General features: G+C 52.0%; 9 protein-coding genes across 9 annotated transcripts; 3 read left to right on the plus strand and 6 right to left on the minus strand.

The window, feature by feature from the left end:
- Positions 1 to 150: 150 nt before the first annotated feature.
- SPT8 (Transcription factor spt8) lies at positions 151 to 2,325 on the minus strand (the record flags this gene model as incomplete). Its single annotated transcript, XM_062874874.1, has 1 exon — positions 151 to 2,325. The coding sequence occupies one exon, from the start codon at positions 2,323 to 2,325 to the stop codon at positions 151 to 153; it is 2,175 nt and encodes a 724-aa protein (XP_062738079.1).
- A 338-nt stretch (positions 2,326 to 2,663) lies between these two features.
- QC761_116060 (uncharacterized protein) lies at positions 2,664 to 5,092 on the minus strand. The gene is made up of 2 exons (XM_062874875.1): positions 4,360 to 5,092; positions 2,664 to 4,296 (listed from the first exon to the last, which is right to left on the minus strand). The coding sequence occupies exons 1-2, from the start codon at positions 4,490 to 4,492 to the stop codon at positions 3,374 to 3,376; spliced, it is 1,056 nt and encodes a 351-aa protein (XP_062738080.1). The 5' UTR covers positions 4,493 to 5,092; the 3' UTR covers positions 2,664 to 3,373.
- A 114-nt stretch (positions 5,093 to 5,206) lies between these two features.
- Positions 5,207 to 8,556, plus strand: lub1 (WD repeat protein Lub1). Its single transcript, XM_062874876.1, has 3 exons — positions 5,207 to 5,787; positions 5,839 to 6,949; positions 7,005 to 8,556. The coding sequence occupies exons 1-3, from the start codon at positions 5,740 to 5,742 to the stop codon at positions 8,270 to 8,272; spliced, it is 2,427 nt and encodes an 808-aa protein (XP_062738081.1). The 5' UTR covers positions 5,207 to 5,739; the 3' UTR covers positions 8,273 to 8,556.
- A 450-nt stretch (positions 8,557 to 9,006) lies between these two features.
- Positions 9,007 to 12,041, minus strand: QC761_116080 (uncharacterized protein). Its single transcript, XM_062874877.1, has 4 exons — positions 11,690 to 12,041; positions 10,188 to 11,596; positions 9,758 to 10,098; positions 9,007 to 9,694 (listed from the first exon to the last, which is right to left on the minus strand). Exons 2-4 carry the CDS (start codon positions 10,327 to 10,329, stop codon positions 9,452 to 9,454), a joined length of 726 nt encoding a protein of 241 aa, XP_062738082.1. The 5' UTR covers positions 10,330 to 11,596; positions 11,690 to 12,041; the 3' UTR covers positions 9,007 to 9,451.
- QC761_116090 (uncharacterized protein) lies at positions 11,471 to 13,270 on the plus strand (the record flags this gene model as incomplete). The annotated part of the gene is made up of 3 exons (XM_062874878.1): positions 11,471 to 11,796; positions 11,854 to 12,650; positions 12,708 to 13,270. The coding sequence occupies exons 2-3, from the start codon at positions 12,281 to 12,283 to the stop codon at positions 13,268 to 13,270; spliced, it is 933 nt and encodes a 310-aa protein (XP_062738083.1). The 5' UTR covers positions 11,471 to 11,796; positions 11,854 to 12,280.
- Positions 13,271 to 14,136: 866 nt separating this feature from the next.
- Positions 14,137 to 15,198, plus strand: QC761_116100 (uncharacterized protein; the record flags this gene model as incomplete). The annotated part of the gene is made up of 1 exon (XM_062874879.1): positions 14,137 to 15,198. One exon carries the CDS (start codon positions 14,137 to 14,139, stop codon positions 15,196 to 15,198), a length of 1,062 nt encoding a protein of 353 aa, XP_062738084.1.
- Positions 15,199 to 16,236: 1,038 nt separating this feature from the next.
- On the minus strand, positions 16,237 to 16,884 carry QC761_0018000 (uncharacterized protein; the record flags this gene model as incomplete). Its single annotated transcript, XM_062872042.1, has 1 exon — positions 16,237 to 16,884. One exon carries the CDS (start codon positions 16,882 to 16,884, stop codon positions 16,237 to 16,239), a length of 648 nt encoding a protein of 215 aa, XP_062738085.1.
- A 1,236-nt stretch (positions 16,885 to 18,120) lies between these two features.
- Positions 18,121 to 18,630, minus strand: QC761_116105 (uncharacterized protein; the record flags this gene model as incomplete). Its single annotated transcript, XM_062874880.1, has 1 exon — positions 18,121 to 18,630. One exon carries the CDS (start codon positions 18,628 to 18,630, stop codon positions 18,121 to 18,123), a length of 510 nt encoding a protein of 169 aa, XP_062738086.1.
- A 2,346-nt stretch (positions 18,631 to 20,976) lies between these two features.
- On the minus strand, positions 20,977 to 21,968 carry QC761_116110 (uncharacterized protein; the record flags this gene model as incomplete). The annotated part of the gene is made up of 3 exons (XM_062874881.1): positions 20,977 to 21,306; positions 21,393 to 21,462; positions 21,690 to 21,968. The coding sequence occupies 3 exons, from the start codon at positions 21,966 to 21,968 to the stop codon at positions 21,251 to 21,253; spliced, it is 405 nt and encodes a 134-aa protein (XP_062738087.1). The 3' UTR covers positions 20,977 to 21,250.
- Positions 21,969 to 22,070: the final 102 nt, after the last annotated feature.

Here is a 22,070-nt window from a genome sequence, read left to right on the forward strand (position 1 = left end):
GCCTACAACTAATCCAATAGCAACCTGCTTGTACCCCCCACATCACCCACCCATTCTTTGCTTTCCACGCTGTAATTCCAACAAAAACACCCACAATTTTTCCCTTGATTCTTACGTAAACCCAACAAGAAAGAACATCTATTCCATTACTCAGTTATTCGCATGAATCTCATAACCCACCAGCACCTCGGTACTCGCCCCATCCCACCCCCTCGTCCCCGCGGCCGAGATCATGATCCGGGAAGTAGGATCTATATACAAGCAGCTGATCACGCCTGCCCTCGGCGGCCCCGGAACGATCGTGAACGGAACTTTGCTGTGCTTTTGCGCTTTCAGGTCGGTGTCATACTGCAAGTCATACAGCCTGAGAATATCATGACTGGCGCAGATGATGTGCCGCCCGTTGGGCATCGGCCTCACCGCAGACACGGCGCCGGAGCCGTTGGGGAGCTTGAGAACCCGTTCTGGCTGCCAAGACGAAGAAGCCTTGTGGATGGAGAATTCCTCCACTGTTCCGTTGCGGCGGCCGGTGTAGATCTCGTTGCCTGAGAGGGACCAGCAGGCGCCCATGCACCAAGGGGGAACGCCGCGGCGGTTGTTGATCCGGGCTACGGGTTCGGGGACGCGTTTGTCCCAGATGCGGAGTGTGCCGTCTATGGAGGCGGAGAGGAAGGTTGACGGGTTGGAGGTCGAGGGGTCCTGGGCGGTGGAGGTAGCAAAGGAGATTGTAGGGGGTTGTGGTTGGGAAGGGGCGTCGGGGAGCGAGGTGTCGGCCGTTTGTTGGGTGGAAGAGGGGGGGTTGTTAGGGGGCGGGTCGGTGGTGGTGGAGAAGTCAAGCGACATTGTTATGCTTTCGTCTAGGTTATTGGTGTTGTTGCTGCCTTGGAGGGTGTGACTGCTGGTTTCGGATACGGTGTTGGCATCCGCTGGGTTCGTGGTGATGCCGTTTTGGGCTGGAGGTGGTGCTGTATTGGTGTCTATTGGGTTGGTATCTTGTTGGCTGGGATCGGTACTGGTGACATCTAGAGGGGGAGCATTGGACATGTCGACGTCGTCGAGGGAAAAGTCGGTTGATTGGCCCATGCCGTTGCTGTGGTTGTTCATTTCCATGTCCATCGCACGTGAGAACTCGTTGTCATCATCATCACCAAAGGCACCACCTCCGCCTCCTATTGTTTCGTTGTCGCCAAACAGAGAACCCGCTGGACTGCCAAACAGAGACTCGTGCTCAGGCGACACCGTGTTTTCCGCACCATCTGGCTGTGCCGTCGCACTGGCACCCATCATCCCTCCACCAGGCGCAGTGCTATAAAAGTTGCCGATTGGTGGCTTGTCGTTGTTGCTCTGAAATGTATCGCTCTGGACCATCACCTCGCTTGCTTCCGCTGGGATCGGAGCCGCGCCAGTAGGCCGGAGCTCGATAGCCGAAATCTGACTGGTACTGCCATCAAACCTCCGGATAATCTGCCCGTTATTGAGATCCCAATCCAAACATGTCTTGTCCCAACTCCCACTCAAGACACTCTTCTCATCTGGAGCCAGCTGCAACACGCTGACAGCATTGGTATGCCCTCCCTCCCGCAGGCAGACAATCCTCTTACCCTCGTCATGCCTGACACTATACAAGTTAATCCCACCACTCTCCAACCCGCTCAACAACCACAACGCCTCGCTGTGAACAGCCAAGCTATACACCGGGGATAACACTGCCTCCTCAGCCCTCGCCCCCGGCGGCAGCGGCTCCTCATTCCCCCAATACCCCATCAAGATCCCCGCCTTGACCACACTGTCGACAAAAGGGTGCCTCTGCGCAACCGTCAACTGTTGCTTCCCATTGATGGTCCCAATCCCATCATACTTCCTCACATACCCATCCGACCCCCCCGTCATCCAATACCTCTGATCCGGTGTGATAGCAATAGCATTAATGCTCGTCGCCTGCGGCGCTGCCATGGTAGGCACAATATCGTAAAACGCAGCGGTCGTATACTCTGGCCGTATCACCGGCCGGTACTTCATCCCCCCCGACACACTCCCGCTCGCGGCAGAGGCGCGTCTAGTCCCCGGGTGTTGGTGGTGGTGATCGTCGCCGCCGTCGCGTGTTGTGCCGGCACCATCGGGGGCAGACTGGGAATTATCATAAGCTTCATTCTCGGGTTCTGGTTCTGGCTCGCCCTCGGCGTCGCCTTCAGCTTCCTCCTCGTCGTCTTGCTCGTCATCGTCGTTCTCGTTATCGTCTTCGGCGTCGTTGTCGGCTTCGATGTCTTCGACTTCCTCCATGAGTTCGTCGGCCTCGTTCTCGGAGGTCGCGTAATCGTCGTCCATCGCGTCGGAGGCGGGGAGGTGGGTTCTGGTGAGTAACGCAAAGTATTATAGCTGTCCGAAACTTGTAGAATCGTGGTAAAACGAGGGTGCCAAAAAATACAAGTGTTTGAGTGGTAGAGTGCGAAAACGAAGAAAGCCAATGATGTGTGTTTATTGATCGAGGATTTGGCAATCAAGAAGAAGGTTGCTGGTAACCCAAAGAGCTCTTGACCAGGATCCCCGGCAGGCTTGTTTGCGACAGGATCGGTACGTACCTCTGTGGAGGACTTGTTACCCCGCAACTCCATATTCCTGCATCAATAAACATCAGGGGCTCGATCATTCAGGGTCACTGACACGCAGGGAGAAGAGGATGCTCAGAACTAAAGCAACAGGTAGTATTTTTGGTGTAATTATTTTTGATCACTGCCGTTCTTTAAACCCCCTGTGAAAATGCAGTCCGGAATCCGTACCTTACAAGACCAACACCCAAATCGGGAAATATGTACCAACGCTTAAAAGGATAAGTAAATACTCGACTCCAGAATAATAGCAATCAGAAATCCCTGGGTTGACCAATCCTCGTCTATAACCGAGCCAAACATAACCTCTTTTGCCCGTATGCAACCCGAGCAGGCAGAAATACTCTGTAACTGAATAGGTCGCCGCAAACCCGACGATAGCTCAACCTGATAACTCAACCTCAAGAACGCCCAGTGGTCTTCCTCGCACTGATTTTATTCATGGCAGATCGACGGAGGAACTCTCCCAGTTCCAGCTTGTCAGCATTCTCTATTTCGGTGACACAAGAAGAATCCGAGGGTGGTTTCCTATTCTCTTGACGATTGGGATGCAGCCCCAAACGAGCTGTGAATGGACGAGAAGTGGCGCCTGGGTTAGCTGAGGTATTCTTGACTCGAGTTCGGAGCGGAGAATAGCTGAGCAGAAGATCAGTGTTCTGATCCACGAGAGACTGAGCTGGATTTTCGGCACCTGAGTCGTCCACAGTTGAGATGATGATGCTTGGGGTGGCAGGGGATGGGGAATCGTTTGGGTGAGCAGGCTCCTCCTAATCGGCACTACTACCCGGCGCCCCTCCTCTCCAAAGACCATAGAACCCCTCGCAGTTCTTCCACATTTTGATGGTTCCATCCTCGGACCCTGTGGCATACAGGTTTCCATCTGGAGAGAAAGCAATGGACCAGATGGGACCGTGGTGACCCTTGTGGACATCCAGCTCCTTGCCATCCTCCCAGCTGTAAACATGTGCCCAGGTTCCAGGTTCTTCTCCCACCACAAATTTCCTGCCTTTAAGATCCAGGCCCACACTAGCAATGCCATGGGACAGCTTGAACTGCTTGAGCTCATCTTGCGCCTTCAGCCCGCCCCAAAAGCAGGCGGTCTTGCCAGCAGCAACCGCAAGCACGGGCTGACCACCGCCAATATCAGTGGGGGAGCTGTGCGATGGCGCAAGAGAGACAAGTTCGCAAGACTTGATCTCGGCTTCGAGTTTGATGGCACGTGTGCACTGCCTGGTAGGCAAATCAAACCATCGAAGCGTGTCTCCCGAGGCCGTAATCAGCACGCTGGGGTCCTTGGCCCAGACAATAAACTTGATCGGCTGTGTATGCACACCTTCGCCGATTTCAAACGCTTGGGAAGTCGGGATAGTAACCGGGCTAGCGGCGCCCTCGGACGTGGGTGGCTGCTCCTGCAAGTCAAAGATGCGGAGCTTCTTCTCGAAGCCTCCGGTGGCAAGCATCCTGGACTGGTCGAAGGGGTAGGCAACGGCGCGGACGATATGATCATGCTGAAGAACATACAGCAGCTCGCCGGTATGTGTATCCCAGACCTTGGCGGTAAAGTCTGCAGAGGCAGTTGCGGCAGTCGTGGCATCTGGGCTGAGTCTACCTTGCCATACCGCACCCTTGTGGCCAAGGAAGGTACCTATCCAGTCGCCGGTCTGTCCATCACGAAGCATGGGGTTACCATCTGAGAAAGAAGCAAGTTGTTAGTCCTTTGTTGATCAGATGAGAGGAGACAGGATAAACTAACCCTTGCAGGCAGAAATCATGTAGTAAATGTCCTGATTTTCCAACGGAGAGAAGCTGATATGGGGAACTGGGCGCGAGTGACCGTGGCAGGTCAACGGGACACATGATGGACGGGGGGTCGAAGCGTCACCCATTTTTGAGAGGCTCGGGTATGGAGTATCGAGATGATGGTTATGGGAGAGGAGTCGTCGAGCGGAGGATGAGTTGAGTTGGGCAGCGAGGAAAAGTGCAGAGTTTGGCGAGCGAAGAGGCACAAAGCCGAATGGGTAGGGCAAACCGATGGACAAAGTTGAGAAGATATTTCTCTTTTTGTGGGAGACGGTGGGAATCTAGAGGCGAAACACAAGCGACGAAAGAAAAATGAGCGAAAAAGAGTCGTAACAGGTCGTCAGAAAAAATCGTTAAGGAATCGTGAGATTAGGAGGGCAGGATGGTTGCCTCCCGCAGAGAGCCAAATTTTGCGGTGGACGGGGAAAGATCAATGTCGACTCTGCGACGACATGGAAACCCTCTTTGCGACGTCTGCTCGCTGGTGGGCGGGGTGTCCGGTGCCAAGACCCGCGGCCGTACCCCTCGTTGATCTGGGCGTTCAAGTCAGGGGCTGTCACTCCCCCGCAGCAGTCAGATCGATGGTGCAAGGGCAACACAACGTTGTGTGAACAATTGGACGTGAAGTGGCGGCAAGCATAAGGTCGGGTAGGTTTACGACGGGAAGCAACAGCTCAGTTTGGCTTTCAGCCAATCTGCAAGTATGGCTGGTGTCCTCCAGCAACATTACGACATCAGAGACATCAGCGAGCATCAGAGGATCGCTCGGCAACCATCCTGGCTCTAACCTTATCTGACTTCCTAGGTACTTGGAAGACTATGAATATGGAACGTGGTCTTGTAGACATCCCAACAAAACCCTGAAACCTACAAGGGCCCATATATATGTAGATATTGCTATGATGAGACGAAAGAAAAAACATGCCTCCTTGTTCTGCATGTAGGCCACCTCATGATATTGAAGCCTGACAGATATGGAGCTCCAAGAAGGCCCGTGCTGGAGATGGGAGCTTCCCCTGGGACCCGTCACCCCATCCGCAGCCACGCCGCTGTTCAACCCCTCCAGGAGCAACCAGCTTGCGGACTTTCGTCTTCCAACCATTTCCATTCCCACTATTCACTGTTAGCCTTACAAATCGGCAGCTCCATTACTCGAGTTTCCCAGTCAATCTTTTTTCAAACCATCTCAAGTTATCGCAGGAGCTGCATCGACAACCAGCCTCGCGACGAACACCTGCTGCCGTCATTGCTCCACCAGCACTTTCATTGACTGACACCCATCGCTACGATACCCCGCCTACCTAAGCTCCCAGAGAGCCCAACCGAGATCGAGATGCCGGACTTCAAGCTCTCGGCCCAACTGAAGGGGCACGAAGCTGATGTGCGTTTCCAACTAATTTCTTCATGACTCGTTCAACTAACGACCACTTAGGTTCGTGCCGTTGCGTTCCCTTCCGCGAATCTCGTTGTCTCGACCTCCCGCGATAGAACCGTCCGTCTCTGGCGCAAGACTGCCCCGCAACCCCCGACATTTGATGAAACTATCGCCAGCCAGGGACATGGCTATATCAACTCGGTTGCTTTCTTGCCGCCATCTTCGGAGTGGCCCGAGGGCCTAGTCATTTCCGCCGGGTACGAGGCCATCATCGAAGTCAGGCGCCCAAGCCTAACTTCAACCGACAATGCCGATCGCCTTCTCGTAGGCCATGGCCACAACGTCTGCACCCTTGATGTTTCTCCAGCCGGGAAATATCTGGTGTCCGGAGGGTGGGATGGCAAAGCCATCATTTGGAGAACGGACAAGTGGGAGCAGGCTGCCCAGCTTGCCCATGATGGTGAAGTGAAGACCATCTGGACGGTCTTGGCATTCGATGAGAACACGGTCATTACTGGCAGTGCCGATGCCCACATCCGCATCTATGACATTCGAAAGGTCAACAATAACAACGAAGTAGAACCAAGACGCACTCTCACAACCAATTCCGTTGTGCGCGCCTTGTGCAAACTTCCAACTGGTCTGAAGAAGCACCCAAGTGGGGCCGACTTCGCCAGCGCCGACAATGACGGCATCATCAGGCTGTGGAAGTTAGACGGTACGGAGGTCGGAGAATTGCGTGGCCACGATAGCTTCATCTACTCCCTCGCTTGTCTTCCCAACGGCGAGATTGTCAGTGGTGGTGAGGACCGAACAGTCCGGGTATGGAAGGGGTCAGAGTGTGTCCAGACAATCACGCACCCTGCGATCTCAGTATGGACGGTAGCCGTGTGCCCTGAGAATGGAGACATTGTGTCAGGTGCCAGTGACCATACAGTCCGAGTTTTTACCCGTAACCCGGACCGGGCGGCGGATGCTGAGGCTTTGGTCCAGTTCGAGGAGGCTGTTCGTACATCGGCGATACCACAACAGCAGCTCGGGCCTTCGATCAATAAGGAACAGCTGGATCCCCACACTTGGCTCCAAACCAACGTGGGCCAGAAAGATGGGCAAGTGAAGACGGTTTTGGAGGAGAATGGCACAATCGGTGCCTACCAGTGGTCACGAGGTCGGTTATTTGACATGATATGCAACTCAGGAGCTCAGACACTAACGTCAAACAGGTGAGCAGCGATGGATCCATGTCGGCACAGTCGTCGACTCGACTGGCAGCACCGGCCGCAAGGTTCCATATAACGGCCAAGAATACGACTATGTTTTCGACGTTGATATCAAGGAGGGGGCACCGCCACTCAAGCTCCCTTACAACCTTTCTCAAAACCCTTACGAGGCAGCAACCAAGTTCTTGGGTGACAACGAGCTGCCAATATCATATCTCGACCAAGTGGCCCAATTTATCACTTCGAATACCCAAGGTGCGACGATTGGCCAATCCTCAGGGTTGGCTGATCCATATGGGACAGAAGCCCAGTCCGCAGCTGATCAATCATCACAACCGTCGACCAAGTTCTTGCCGCATACAGACTACCTCGCCCTTACGGTAGCCAAGTCTGAGCCTGTGTTGAAGAAGCTCAAAAGCCTTAATGAGAAGCATATCCTTGCTGGCAATAAGCGCATTTCCATGAACCCGAGTGGCCTCAACGTTGTCGAGCATGCTCTCCAAGCTACCATGGGAGTGCAAGCTGCGAGTCAGAAGGGGAAGTTACCCCCAGCGCTCAACGACGCGACCCAGATTGTTTTGAGCATCGCCACACAGTGGCCGTACAGCGATCGACTTCCTGCTCTCGACGCACTTCGGTGCTTAGTCACCTGGCCGGGTGTCGCCACTGTGACCGATCCCAGAGGCGGCGATATCGCTAACACTGCGCTCAGAAGCGCGCTCGATGTTCAGTCACCAATTCAAACCGACACCCCTTTAACCGAGTTAGCTCACGGGGTTGATGTTTCTACCGTCAACCCCAACAATGTCATGATGGCACTCCGGACCATTACCAACCTGTTCACTACACTCGAGGGGAGACAGCTGGTCACATCGGACGCTACCAACATTACGACCGTGCTCGGCAGAATTGCTGGTCTCGGAGAAGGCCTAAGTCCCATTGGGGCAGAGAACAACAACGTCCAAATCGCCTTGACGTCCGCAATTTTCAACTTTGCTTGCTTGGGCTTCAACGAACGCAGCACGGTCAACTTCACCGTCATCTCCAACATCTGTGAGATTGCTGCGGCTGTTATCAGCAGACAGAGGGATGCTGAGGTCCTCTTCCGCGCAGTCATGACGCTTGGCATGGTTCTTTCCACCGGTGGCCAGGCCCAACAGGTAGCCAAGGCCCTCGAGGTTGGGGAGGCGATTGGTGAAGCGGCCAAGAAGTCGGGAGAGGAGAGGATCAAGTCGTTGGCAAAGGAGTGCTATGGTTATCTGAGGCAATAAGTGTGACACGTGGTGAATGAAGTGTGAGGGAATATTGTATATATGAGGTTACCCAGCTACCTCTAATGCTTTGCTAGTACAGCAGAGGTCCGACGCGGAGGGCGAAAAGGGAAGGGATGGAGGAAAGAGTTACAGTACTTAGGGACAGAGATTAGAGCCTTTGATGTTACAGACATGGGTTAGTAGGAGGCAACGAGATGTTATCCCACTTAGTTTCAGTATAGTGACAGTCTACTCTTGTCTCACGTAGTCGCTATCAAGTTCTGTCGCCTTTCTCGCTCACCTGTTCGGGGGTAAAGATGCCTTCCCGTTGCTCTACGAAAATAGCCCCTGAAGCCACCCGGCCCCCCCCCGGTTGTCTGTCAGACATCAGGAAACTTGACTTGCGGGACTGTTGTTGGCTGGTGTGGTGGGTGGTGGTGTGAGAAGTGTATCTGCTGGCGCCCGGCGCAACGGTGACGGAAAACGTGATTTGAGCCGCTTTACTCCCTAAACTGAACACGCCACTGAAACCGAAACCTGGGCGGAGAAAGCTTGTCACTTTAATTCGGCATTTGGGCGGCGGCTGATGAGGGGGTTTTGGTGCTTCAAGGTTGATGCTGACTCTGTCTGCTACAGCTTTCTCACATTGGGGAGGACTCTTGGGTGGTTTACTGGATGGTTGGATGGATGGGGTTCCCGAAATCCGGAGGTAAGATGGTTGGAGATGAGATGTGGGTTGGTCAATGTAAAATCGTACCAAGCAAGACAATCCAGTGTTTTGTTCAGAATTGTTTCGAATTTTTGCAGCTGCCTTTTCTGACAATTTCTATTCGAGGTAGCATAAAAACAGCCTCAGTTTGTGATCCTGTCTACTCTCTGCCTTGAGTAACAGTCTGCTCCTCTCCCAGCTCTCTGTGACAAGAGGGAAAAAAGTTGTAAGTGAGAAAATATTAAACAACGAGAAAAGAAAATTCCCAAAAAAAAAAAAAAAAAAAAAAAAAAAGGTTTATATCACAGCACAAAACCGGGCAGATATAGTACCCTCCCAAAAATAAATATCTTTCCTTCACCCTCTCGCCTTAAACGCCGTCCAGAAATGCCGACACGAGATCCTGGTTTTGCCTTCAGGATCAAAAATATACAAAGTGCCAAACAGTGACACACGCAACCCGCCTGCCAAAATTGTGACGGGTCACATCATAGCAGCGCCCACAAACCGCCGAGAGCGAGTGGGACGTAGCCGAGCCATGCAAGAGTTGAGCCGCTGATAGTCATAGATCGTGCCGCGTCACTGGTGAGGTTGACCGCTCCTTGTCCGGAAGCCCGAAGGGTGAGGGTGTACACGTCCGCGACGCCGATGTCGGTGCTGTTGAAGCAGTTGGTCTCGTTGACCTCGGCCAGTCTCGAATCGCCTGGTTCGACAAATGTGATGTCGACGCACTGCCGGTATTGTTAGTATCCATCGCCCTACGTGATGAAAGCATCGAGAGGATGGGAACGTACCGAGTAGAGAGCAGCGCCATGTACGGCCAACTCAACAACCTGAATTGTGGCATTGTCGCCAGCCTTGACCGTCGCGTTCACTGGCAGTGGTACTTGAGGGAGGCAGACGGTGCCGGGATACGGGTTCTTTGATGGGCCGAGGAGTTGGAAGGGGGGAACCATGGGGAAAGACATGTTGGGGGGACCGCCCGGTGGTCCATCTTCGGGGCCTTCAGTACCGAAACCCATGTTGACGTAGACCATTGCTGTTGCGTGGCCTTGGAACCAGCCGGGTTGGAAGGCGATGGCGCCGCCTTTTGTTGACCAGTAGGTTCGGTTTGTTGTTACTTCCATGCCGCCACCTAGGGGAGAAAAGTTAGCAATTCATGTCTTGGATTGTGTAACGGGGGAGGGGCAGCCTGAGATGAGAAAGATGGGGAGGGGAGCTTACATGGATACATCCATTGCATGCCGTATGGGAAGGTTTTGTTGGTGATGAGGTTGTTGCCTCTCCATCCTGGATATGTGATGACAATGTGAGCAGAGGCGACAGCGGCTGTTGTCAGAGCCGTGAGAAACGTTGATGTGAGCATTTTGGCGAAGTGTGTCGTTGGATGCGATATGTGAATGTGTAACCAAAGTTTTGCGTGATCAGAGCCTCACGAGGGCTTTCCCTTTCAATTCCGGCTCTTCTTTTTCTCCAAGAAAACCTTCTCAGTCGAATGTCTCAATTCCTCCTTCTAGATCGCCAGTTCTTTGCCGATCAATATCTGGATCACTGTCCTGGTCTGGTGGTCCCAGTGTTGACCGACGGAACGTCTGTATCTGGAGTTGAGATTTGTGAATTCGGTATAAGAAAGACAACCGCAGAAATAAGAAGCAGGGAAAAGGCCAGAAGAACAGGTCGTGCTGGGCGGACGGGAGGGTAATATCTGGTGGTGGTGACCCATCGGCCCTATGTATGCAGCCATTCCCCTCTCCTCTCCAGCCGCCCAGTGGTCCCTGTCACCCCCCCAGGCCCAGTCACCTTCACACCCTTCCACCGCCGTGACCCGACTTTGCCATGCCGAAGCACCAACGGGCACAGCAAGCAATCTGGGCGGCTTTTTGGCAGCAGCATGCACCTGAGCATCCCGACCACTCAGAGGGCACAAAAAAGCTTGAAGGGGTGCGAGCTGTGCATGCCGACCCTGCCGACCCCCTGCCATGAAGGGAGCCCACGGCCAATGAGCGGGCAAAGGTGGCCGCTCGGCTGCTGGGCAAGTCGCTAACCTGGGGCGATATCGTCAAGCCTTCATGCTCGAATCTGCATACTATCACCATTTAACACCGACGGCTCTCCCAATTGAGAACAATGGGGAGCTGGCCTGGACATCGAATTCTTAGTGCATCTTGGGAAAATCTAGAACGGCGATCTTCGTAGAAGCGCAACTGTAGTTTCGACTGACACACCAGCCCACACTGATTTAGACCTGCAGTGTCGCTCCGGAGCCGTGATGCGGGGTCCTGATGAGAGAGATTTTGGGACTTTCTGCCATCGTGCTACACCAGCAGGTTGCACAGAAAGGCTGGTGGTGCTTGGCTGGGGTTCCAGTCACATCAAACTGATCACAGAGCCATCTCCACTGTGTGCCGTCTCTCCTCCAACCTTTCCTCACAGCTAAGCGCCCAGCCATGTGTCTGGGAACCAATCAAGATCGGGCATGCGAACGGTTTAGGGGCGATCTGTCAACCCTCGGATTCTCTCTCCCTTCAGCAAAAACCCTCGACCAAATTCTTTTCCGCGGGAGTGTGGTATCGGTTCTCGATGCAGTGCGACTCTGCGAAGAGCTATTTCTGACTGGGATGCATTCTTCGGTTCTGCCATTCTGGCCCTCAAAATGCGCAGCCACTGTAGATCAGTGAATCACGGCCAGCTTGGGTGAAAGCTGATTGACTACGAAACAGCCCTACCTATACACATTGGTGGCGGGAGCTTTCTGGTGTTCTCGAGAGCCGGATGCTCGGACGAATGACTTGCATCGCGGGATGGCCAAAATAGTGGCCGCGTCAACAGTCTGGTGTGTGTAACGCTTCTGCAGCCCATATATGAAGTAAGCTGACTGCTGGTACCCGAGCTCGGCATGTCTGGTGAAGATGTCATAAATTCGGAATAGAAATGGGCGTAAATCAGAATCAATGAATAGCAGGAAGCAAAAGGCATTTCCTCTGTTCGATATGATGAGGATTCATGAGTCCCTGACAAAACCAGCCTGACCAGGCTCAGTGCCCAGTGGATTGTGGGAAGCATCGCGATTAAGTGGGCCAATCCCAACCCTGAGATCTTCCCCGCATAAACCAGAGACAGTTTGAACACGGAAGGCGGTGAACATGTTTCTGCCTATCGTATTTCTTATCGCACAACTGCCCCTCGGTTTGGCTTGCTTCTACACGGGAAACCCTGCAGGAGAGCTGGTGATTGGAGCGACTTGCAAACTTGGAGCTTTTGTGAACCATTTCAGTCTATCAATTTTCAGGATCCTTTTCGAGCACGTCTGACACATCATGGCTGACACCGGAGCCGAGTGGAATCAGGTCAAGCGGAAAGGCAGAAAACTTCGCCATGTATCCAAGCCAGTGGCTGATGAGAAGGCTCCTTCGGACAATCTGCAGCCAAACCCAAATCCAGAATACTCTATTGGTGATCTCTCAAAATACCACGGCGGTGTGACCAGAAAATTCGAGCAGTCTGCATGCTGGCAGAAACTAGAGAGACTCCTCGACTCGGCTCTCTCATCACGCCAACAACTACCACGCATTACCAGGGCAGTGTGTCTAGGGACAGGACCATATGATCCAGCCGATGGCAGTTCTCAAGCAAGGTGGACAGCTCACATGCAGACAGCTGCATTCTGTGCCATTATCAATACAATTCGTGGGTCATGATGGACTGGTGCAACTCACAGATGGGGGCTAATCAAGAAGGGATCAGGATCTAAAACAAACCAAGAAATCAAGTGTTTCATTCAAGAGCCCCGATTTACACAAATTGATAAGGAATTCTGCAGCAAACTCGATCTCGAGGCCGTTGACAGTCCAGCTGGATTCGATCTTGTTGATGAGAACACACTGCTCTATGCCATACATCTCGAACTTGAAATCTGCAACCTGGCCATGAGAAAATCTCTGCCGACCGTTTTCATTGGTACCGGCTTGGATGAATGGCTACGGGTGGTAGATGGCACCAAGGAGAGACCAGGGCATCTCCATCGTTTTTTCAAGTTGGAGGACAACTATCACAAGCTCCCTTTTCCGGATCTCGATTACATTTTCTCAAGCACCAGCATATACCTGAGAGAAGATCAACAGACACACGATGTGTGTGAGCGAGGCCCTATCGAGGAGGCGGGAAAAGAAGAAGTGGGCCAACAAGATACTGAAAAGAAAGGGGATGAAAAGACTGAGAGCAAAACGAAATCTCAGTCTTTGGAAGATCAAGACACTGCTACCAAGAGCGATATCGATTCTCTGAGGCTTGATAAGCTTGTGACTTAATATGAATCCAGATTGACACTAGTCCTGTCTCAGAGCGTCCCCCAAATGGTCCAGCTTGAGGATACCTTGGGCTGTGGGATTATCGAGCGTTTTTCTTTGGAAAGAAAAGTTCATTGTATGGAGGTGTGCCACTGGTTTATGAATACAGGTGGAAACCTTTGGTAGAATATCAGCACAGAGGACTTGCACAGATGATTATTATCCTCAGTGGCAGTCAGTGTATATGTAACTGAACACACTTCAGTTTGCTGTTTTGTCACAAGAAGGACACCGGGTTGGCAGTTCTGGCCCTTAACCGTATCATATACAAAGCAAAGCGTCGGTATTCCAACACTCAATCAACAACCAGATTTACAGAACACCGTCTTTTCTTTCTATTCCAAGACATAAAACGCGATATCCCACCCACGAACACCCGTCGTTTGTCACCCGTCATCCATCAACCTGCAACGTTCTCGCCTCTCAGGTGCCGCACACGCCGCTCCCAACATGCAGCATCACGGAGAGTTTCCGCAAACCTCTAAAAACGTGTTGGTGTTGCAGCCCCCCCACACTGAATACCACAGGGGCCCGCATCCAAAGTCGCAAGGTCAAAGCGCGGCGCTCGCGATCCAATCTTCGCGAAATTGCGTTGACATGGGTTGGGGTTCATTCTGCCCACCTTGCGTTTTCCATTGTGCTGCATGACGAGAATCCATTCTCTCCCTTTCTTTCCTTTTTCTCGTCTTGCACTCCGGCAACGCGCTCCGGCGCCCTTAAGTGACAAACAATCAGCATCGCGAAGTCGGCCGACGATTGTGTGACGGGATTGAGGGGCTGCGAACAACATTGACTGAGCGAGATGGACCCGCGGGTATAACCGAATCATGACGGAGCCCTCAGCGCGCCAGGGAACCCCGTCCCACCCTGACGACATCGCCAACACCAACGACAACGACCACATCCAACACCGTGTACGGTTTGCTGAGGAGGGCCCAGAACCTGTCATCTACCAGCACAACCCAAGACGACTCCAAGATGACGAGCCTTCACCGCCACCAGGTCCGGCTGTGTTTTGGGATGAGAACGAAAGCATCGCTCCAGCTCGGAACCAAGATCGGAACAGCATTGCGAACACGGCCGATACAGCAAACCTAGCTCAGTATACCTTCTACCGCGAGCCCACACCTCCGCCATACAGGCCGGATGAGAAGGGGTATGGGAATGATGCCGCCAGCGGCAGGATAGCTCTGGCATCCAGCGCCGGAGGAATTCCCGAAAGCGAACGTCGGCTTCATCTTCAACCCCAGAGGAGCAACTGGAGCGATGACGAGACAATGAGCCCAGTCGCCAGGAGAAAGCTTCTCTGGATTATCATCGCGGTTGCAATCGTGATTATGATAGGCGTTGCCGTGGGCGTGGGCGTTGGCGTTGGCGTAACAATGGCTCGCAAGTCTGCGGAAGCTCAGGAACAGGCCGAGTCCTCCACCACGCCGCCAGTCTCGGTGATAGGCTCCAGTCCCACGCCAACACCGTCAGCAACACTCAATCCTGACCCCTCCGTTACATCATCGACATCTTCAGACGCACACACTTCTTCAACAGTCTCTTCCTCTACGCTCAGTGTCCCTTACCGACCGCCAAACCCTCATTCTGACTGCCCTGCGGCAAACAACACCATGTATCAAGTCCCGGGCTCCCACAAACGCTTCCTTCGCCTCTGCGGCATCGATTACCACGGAAGCACCTCTGCTCGTGATCTAACCCACATGTACACGGCCTCCATGGCGGATTGCATGAACAGCTGCGCTTCGTTTGACCAGTGCACTGCCGTCGGATGGGGGTTTCTCCCCGGCGACACGGGCAAGGAGCACCGCTGCTACATGAAGACCGACCTCAAGACCGGCCATGCGGCAACAACCGATTGGTGTTTTGCCATGCTACAATAATTTATTCACGTATCGCCAAACTGGCGGCATACCCACCTTGCTTATCTCATATTTCGACTCTTTTTCGACTGTGTATATCATTATTGAACACATGCTGCAAAACACTTGGCGCATTTTGGCAGCCAGGATGGATTTGCAAACAGATACCCCTTTTTTACACATGACACCCATATCGACACGCTCACGCGAAAACACACAACACATAAGACGACTTTTAAGGTTTACATATAATTCATAATGATGCTATTATATTTCTTTGGGGTTGGAAGTTTGGGGACGGACTTGGAGCGGAAGGGGTTTAGTGCTGGTGTCTTTTGGGCGGGATTTCTTGAACGACGGAGTTGAGAGGAAGGGCTAGTTTGGGGGTTTGATGAAGGGCTGGGAGCAAGATATGCTGTCGGTGAAAGCGTCGGCAGGGAGATAATACGGCAGTTGTGGACCTTTTTTTGTCTAATGTACCGTTATTGCTTCTCGACTAGCCAGCACGTCGTGGAGAGAAAGATAGACACTGCAATTTGAGGTCAAGGCCTTGAAAGGTACTAGAAACGCCCTCTGTTATCTTACAATCTCTGCAAATCAACTTTTAAATGCTTACGACTAGATATCCGTCCTCTATGACTGTCTTTGGTGGCCCTGCTGATATCTTTCTAGACCCTTATCCCCAGTAGTAGTCTGCATTAGTTTTCGCCCAGCATCAACAGACGTGGGTTGAGTTCGAGCACGGTAGTTACACGCGCGGCATGCGATTGTAGTTGCAAACACAGTTGAGGCTGGCTCTGGGCGTGGAGTCTTTTCAGCGGGAGCAAAGGTGACTGACCCCTGGGGGTAAGTTCGAGGGTTGTTTTGGGTTTTCTATGCCTTGCAGTCTTCTCATGATGTCAGCGGCCATGCGGTCTCGTTGGATAGAACTGTGTGGATTACTCAAGAACGTCTTTTTTATACTATCTAAACCATCCTATAAACTTGTTGCATCCGCTGGGTTCTGTGCTTGTGAGTTACGACTGTATAATTTTCCAAGCATATTCCACTGTCAATCCCTCAAGACACGGAACCTTCAGTCACGACAATCGTCAAAGCCTTTCTTGTACGTCTGAACCGTCCCCCCGTCCAAAACAGCTCCATGAGCTTGGGCGACTTGTTCGCAACACCCTGGGACATCGCCGCCTCAGCGACAAGTTTCCTCGTCCCGGCCGCGTCAGGGAAACGTCTCCATGTCGGGTGCAAGATAATCTCCTCCTGGCCCTTCAGAAGCTGGTTAGGCAGCTGGATGAGCTCTATCTCTTGAGCTGTCCATATTGGCTCTGTGGCGTTGTCCTTTGGGAGTTCAGACTCGAGGATAGAGAGGAGGGACTGCCATATCGGTTGGTCTGTGGGCTTGCCGCTGACGTGGTTGTCATGTCTGAGAGATTTGGCTAGGATGTCACGGAGGAGGGTGGGGTGGTTGGATAGTTTGTCTGAGGCGTCCAAAGTGAGGAGGGGGCGAGGCAGGAGGTCGTTGGGGCGTTTGAGGAGGGTGGATGAGGCTGACGAGCGGAGGAGGGCATTTTGAAGTTTCGTGCGGTAGGCTCGGGTGCTTTGTCTTGATCGCGGTTTCTTTTTGGTTGCTTTTTGGAGGGCATTTTGGTGTTGCCAGAAGGAAGGGGGGGCCCAGCATGGCTGGTGGATACCGTTGATGATGCGGCACATGGTGGGTGGTTTTTGTTGGGGCTGAGATTGGTGAGGTGGGTTTGCGTTTATCTACATGATGAACAGGAAAACCTGGCGCATCGGGGCTTCTTTATCCATCTTCTGGTCGACCTCATGCTGATGATGCTGTCGGGGGCTCAGGGGTCAAAGTGGAGTGCCAAGATGTGGTTGCCTGGGCTGCCTTGAGCTGCCTGAAGTTGGAGGCCAGGGGTTCATGGGCACATCCAAAACAGCCTGAAGGGAATAGAAATTTGACATAATATCAAAGCTTCGAGGAAGAATAGGAATACTTCTCGATTATGTGAAGACCACCCCCGACTGGTTTAAAAGGCTTATACATGCTTATTTGATACCTTCCAGCTAAGGCATCTTTTAAAGCTCCCCGTCTCCTGAGGAGGCTGACTCTCTTACAAGGCCTCTTTCCATCAGGTATCACCAGGAATTCCAGACCTAGAGTTTGCTCAAAGGCCAGAACACATCAGGAGAAATTGATTTAAACATTACGTCATTACTTAAAGATGATAACTCTAAGAGATCCAAACCAGCCTCTCAGTGAGGTGAAAACCAAATCAGAACTGTCAAATACCATTGCCTGCTCGTCTTTCAGAGCCGCTGAGTGCTTCTTTTACCACCCACTGACAATTTCAGTCTTCCCCATCTCAGTCTAATCTTGCTCCGGCATACGAGCCAAGTGATAGCTTAAGGAGAAATAATGGTTCGGTGGGCGTGCAGTTCTTCGAAAGAGTCAGTTGCTATCGGATGTGCTTGATGGAGGTCGGAAGTTCCGACAAAAACCACAAGGACAGCAGCAAATTTAGAAACATCAAGGCATCAGTATCGTCAGTCAGTATGAAGCCGGTGATGCGGGCAACCATATGAAGGTTAGGTAGACTTGCGCAGCAGTAGCAGCGAAAACATCTTTGATGGGTGCTGAGGTGAAAAGGCTTAGCGAGAAGGAGAAGAGTGCAGTGAGTCCTGAAATAGCACCCATGCGTCCCTGCATGGTTTGAATATGATATAGGACATGGATATCGAGGATAGGCAAGAGAGATGCCGCAATAGTGCAGAGGATCTTGAGTACTCGGTAGATTGCCTCATTGGCGTATATTATCGTGTCCGGTAGCAACTGTCGCGTATTCGCTTCTAAACCGAAAATATATGTTAGCTTTGTTCTGTATTGGACACAAAAGACAACAAGGGGCTTACATGAACACGCCTTCCTATGACTCGGTTATACTAATGAACCAGCCCTATGGTAAATGAGTTGGTAAAGGCTTGCTCTTCTGATGGCACTTCGAGCGATGTCAAATCTTCTCGGAACGTGGGATCCTCCCAGATATTTCGGTCGGGACCGAGTAAGTATATGTTGCGCCTATCTGGTCGCTCCGTCCAACTTTGAACTGCTTTGACCTGGCGGGGAATCGCAGGTCCAAGATCAAGTACCTGGCGATGACGGATGAGAGCTTCGTGGTATTCCTTTAATCCCGGTCGAATCTTCAAGATAGTGTCCCATTGAGCACTAACATTTCCGTTGGCGGCATCATCGGCACCAGAGCGTTGAAGAGTATCCCAATCCAAAGCATAGGTTTTACGGTCCTCATGATCCGAGTGTTTGTCTTTTGCTTGATATCGACTGAGTCTTTCTTCCAACCCTTGGAGCTCAGCTTGTTGATAAAGAAGATCTTCAGCAGACAGCGCCCGGAAACGTCTTAGAATAGCCATCTCGGGGAGGTGTCCCATGGCCATGCCTAGCTGTCATAGCCCTCAGTCCGAGATGGCTCTCCTCTTTTCTCATGGTTGTCGGTTTCGAGTTGAACTGGAGTTTGTGCTGGTGCTGGATTTGGATCGTTCATGGTTGAAAGTGTAAGTTGCTTTCGAGAGCATTTCGCCTCAACAAATTCGGCGTTTTGCTCAGGACGTAAACATGTGTCGCTTCAATTACCTTACTCAACATGAAGCGGCTTGATGTGAGATGGACATCCTCATATTTACTTGCAGCAGGTGGTGTGCAATGCTTTCATTTGCAACATGCTTTCCTTCGGCCGGTCGGAATTTCGGTCAATCATCATCTCTCTTCTTCGCCGGTCGAGGTTTGGGTCAATGGAAACCAGCATGGGATTGTTCCAACTAATAAGCCACCACCTCACTACCTACCTCATAGGTTTCCAGACAAGATGCCAAGCTTGAAAAACAGGGCTGACCGTCCTTCATTCCACGACGTTTGCACTTTGCAGAGATATGACGACGTGAATGGTGTACTGCCCTTTCCCTTGCCCTAAGATATTGTGCAGCCTGCTTCTAAGAAGCACATGCAACTTCTGACTAAAGTAGGTAGGCTCTTAACAAAAAGGTACACTGTAGCCCGGTTCAGTTAAGACTAAGGTATCTTCTTGAGGGTTGACAACGCTGGAAGCATGAGTGGTTGCATTTACAAGGTCTAGTCTGGATATGATAACTATTTCTTTTAGTTAAGGGGCAACCAGAATATCCATCATCGTCGCCATGCTTCTGCTAGTAGGTACATCTAGCTGGATCTGAATGATGGGGGCGGGGTGCGTTGAAAGTTGCACTTTCCATCTTCATGACGGGAGCGCGACATCCATTTTGACACCAGGAGCCTGATCTCCGGGCCAGCACACACATGTCTCCTATCCCACATGAGAAAGCAGAGAGACCAGGCTGCCGATGAACTGCCTAATAAAAGTGTGTCTCCTTCACTCTGTTTCTTCTGTTACCCCGCCGTTACTCAGGCTTCTTGACGTTCATCCTTTACCAACACTTCACGTCCGTTCCAGTCCGAAAGGATCACCGGTCACTAGCTCAAACCAGGTGAAAAGGGAACAATGCCGTCTCCGAACTCTGACAAACCGTTCAACAACCCATATTACGGGGACCCATGAAACCCTCCTCCACCCACAGGCGGCCCGTGGAGTTCTCCTCAAACCACAGGCAAGCCATGGGGTCCCTCAGCGCCCACCAGCGATTCGTGGGCATCAAGGCCTACGGATTTGTCTTCGGGCGTCAATGAGGACACTTATTTTCAAGGAGGTTCTGTGGCTATGGGATACGCAGACAACGTGGATTACTATCGTGCCAGCTCCGCAGCAGATTACCCCCCTCAAATTGGATGTCCCCCTTATGGCCAATACATCTCTGGTGATCAGTATTTCGTTTCGAATGAAAATTTTGGCCAGGACGAATCAGCCGTTAGAGATAGGTATTCATCCCAGGAAGGATATATCCGCCAAATGGAGCACCCTCCCAGCCCAACGGGAGTTATGAAGACGAATCTACGCCTGATTCGATGCCGTCAAACACCTGCTCGAGCCTTGCACCGGAAGACAACGAAGAGGATAATGCAGACGATCCCTATGAAGCCCACCTCAATTTGGACTTTTCAAAACTCAAATTGAAAGATATTGATCAACACTACGGCTACGGACAGCATGATGATTTGGAATCGGGCACTTTTGTGGAAGAGGAGCAAAACGGCACAGTCGTCCTTCTAAGCGATCAGGCTCTTACCCAGGCGAAGAGGGGAATTCTTTGTTCCCGAACGACAAGTACATCTTGCTGAACACCGAAGAGTCAACTCATCAATCTGGGGGCTCGAAAAAGCATTCTGCTCCACAAACCAACAAGACACTCAACGAAGCAAAGAGCCATAGTCACAAATCCAGCCGAAGGTATTGCTCTTCTTTCCCCAGAGACGTAAGCAAACCATTGCCTCTTAAATTTAGGCACAAACCTCAGACTCACAGGCGCGTTTGGAATATAGAAGTACGATGTAACGATCTACCTCCCGAACTTTGCGGGTGTGTCGGCAATACTGGTGAGAGCCGGGTACGATAACACCAACACCTTCGGGCCAATTATCAGCAGCAAACTGGCTTAGAAACTCGGTTTTGACAAAAGAATGCCTCTTGAGACAAGGGTCTATGAAGCTTATATAATTCCAGGCGAGGCGGACTTGTCTTTCGCAGTGGGAACGGTTAATCTAGCCGTGCAATTTGACAGCTCGACAGCAGGCGGCCCAACTGTGCTCGCATTCAACATGCTTGAAACCATATTTCAAGACTATGACGTCCTACTTCCCGTCTACGTGTTACCGGGCTATGAGGATGATTACGATCCAACCGCGGCACCAGCTGTCAATGCACCACAGGGCCCAAAGAAGCCGAAGGGCCGAGGTATGTATCTCGCATTCAATGGACCAATGAAACTATCTTGTACATCGCTAATGTGTCACTAAACTTAGAAACCGAAGAGAGAATGAAGGAACAAAAACGGCGTCAAGAGGAAGAAGCAGCAAGACGGGAACGAGAGAGGCAAGAACGTAAAGCATGGGTTGCGCGGAGATGGCTGCTCAAGTCTGCTTCATCTCGAAGCAGGTGGTGGATGCAATCTGCCAGCATATACCGGCTGGACCCAAGTCAGCAAGTTGTACTTTAAGGGTTCGTGCAATCTTTGTAACTTGGAAGTAACAAAGAGGATATGTTAGCACATACCTTGGGTGGGGCCGTTGATGGTTCCATGCCACGTCTGGGATCTGTCACCCTTGTACGGGCCGCGTTTCAGCTGGACATTTTCGTTGGCCCGAAGCGTGCGGTATTAGAAACCGAAGCTGTACCAGAAAGAATTCTCGGAGGGAAGCACGCGGACGGTGTATGCTGGGTTTGTGAAGTGCCAGGCGCTGCCGGTGCCTGGAGGTAGAAGAAGGAGATGAAATGTTAGCCTTCTGTATAACCGAGAAATTGGACTGTTGTCAGTGAGCACCTACACCAATCCCCCGATTATGCGTTCACCAGGATGCTTGTGGTTTGGCGCTTTTCAACGGCAGCGGACGGCAGCAGCCCCCTAGACTCAAGCACGTCCTCCTCATATGAACCGAGGTCTTGCTGCGCACGAATCCAGGCCCAGCCGAGGGTTCCTGGCGTAGCGGTGTAGAATCCGTCACCTTTTGTAGCATCGTCAGGGACTGGACCCCAAACATCAACACCCAAGGCGGTGGCGTTGACGATTGACTCGGGAATGAGCTTGGCTGGAATAGCAACGGGATTCTCCCTGGGAGTAATTAATCTCATCCGGGGCAGCAAAGACCGCCACCTAGAGGAAGGCGATGACCTCGGAAACTATGATAGAGAAGCGCATCTTCGTGATACTGATTGTGAAAGCAACTGTTTGAA

This window comes from Podospora bellae-mahoneyi, assembly GCF_035222275.1.
Source record: "Podospora bellae-mahoneyi strain CBS 112042 chromosome 1 map unlocalized CBS112042p_1, whole genome shotgun sequence".
Lineage (NCBI taxonomy): Eukaryota > Fungi > Ascomycota > Sordariomycetes > Sordariales > Podosporaceae > Podospora > Podospora bellae-mahoneyi.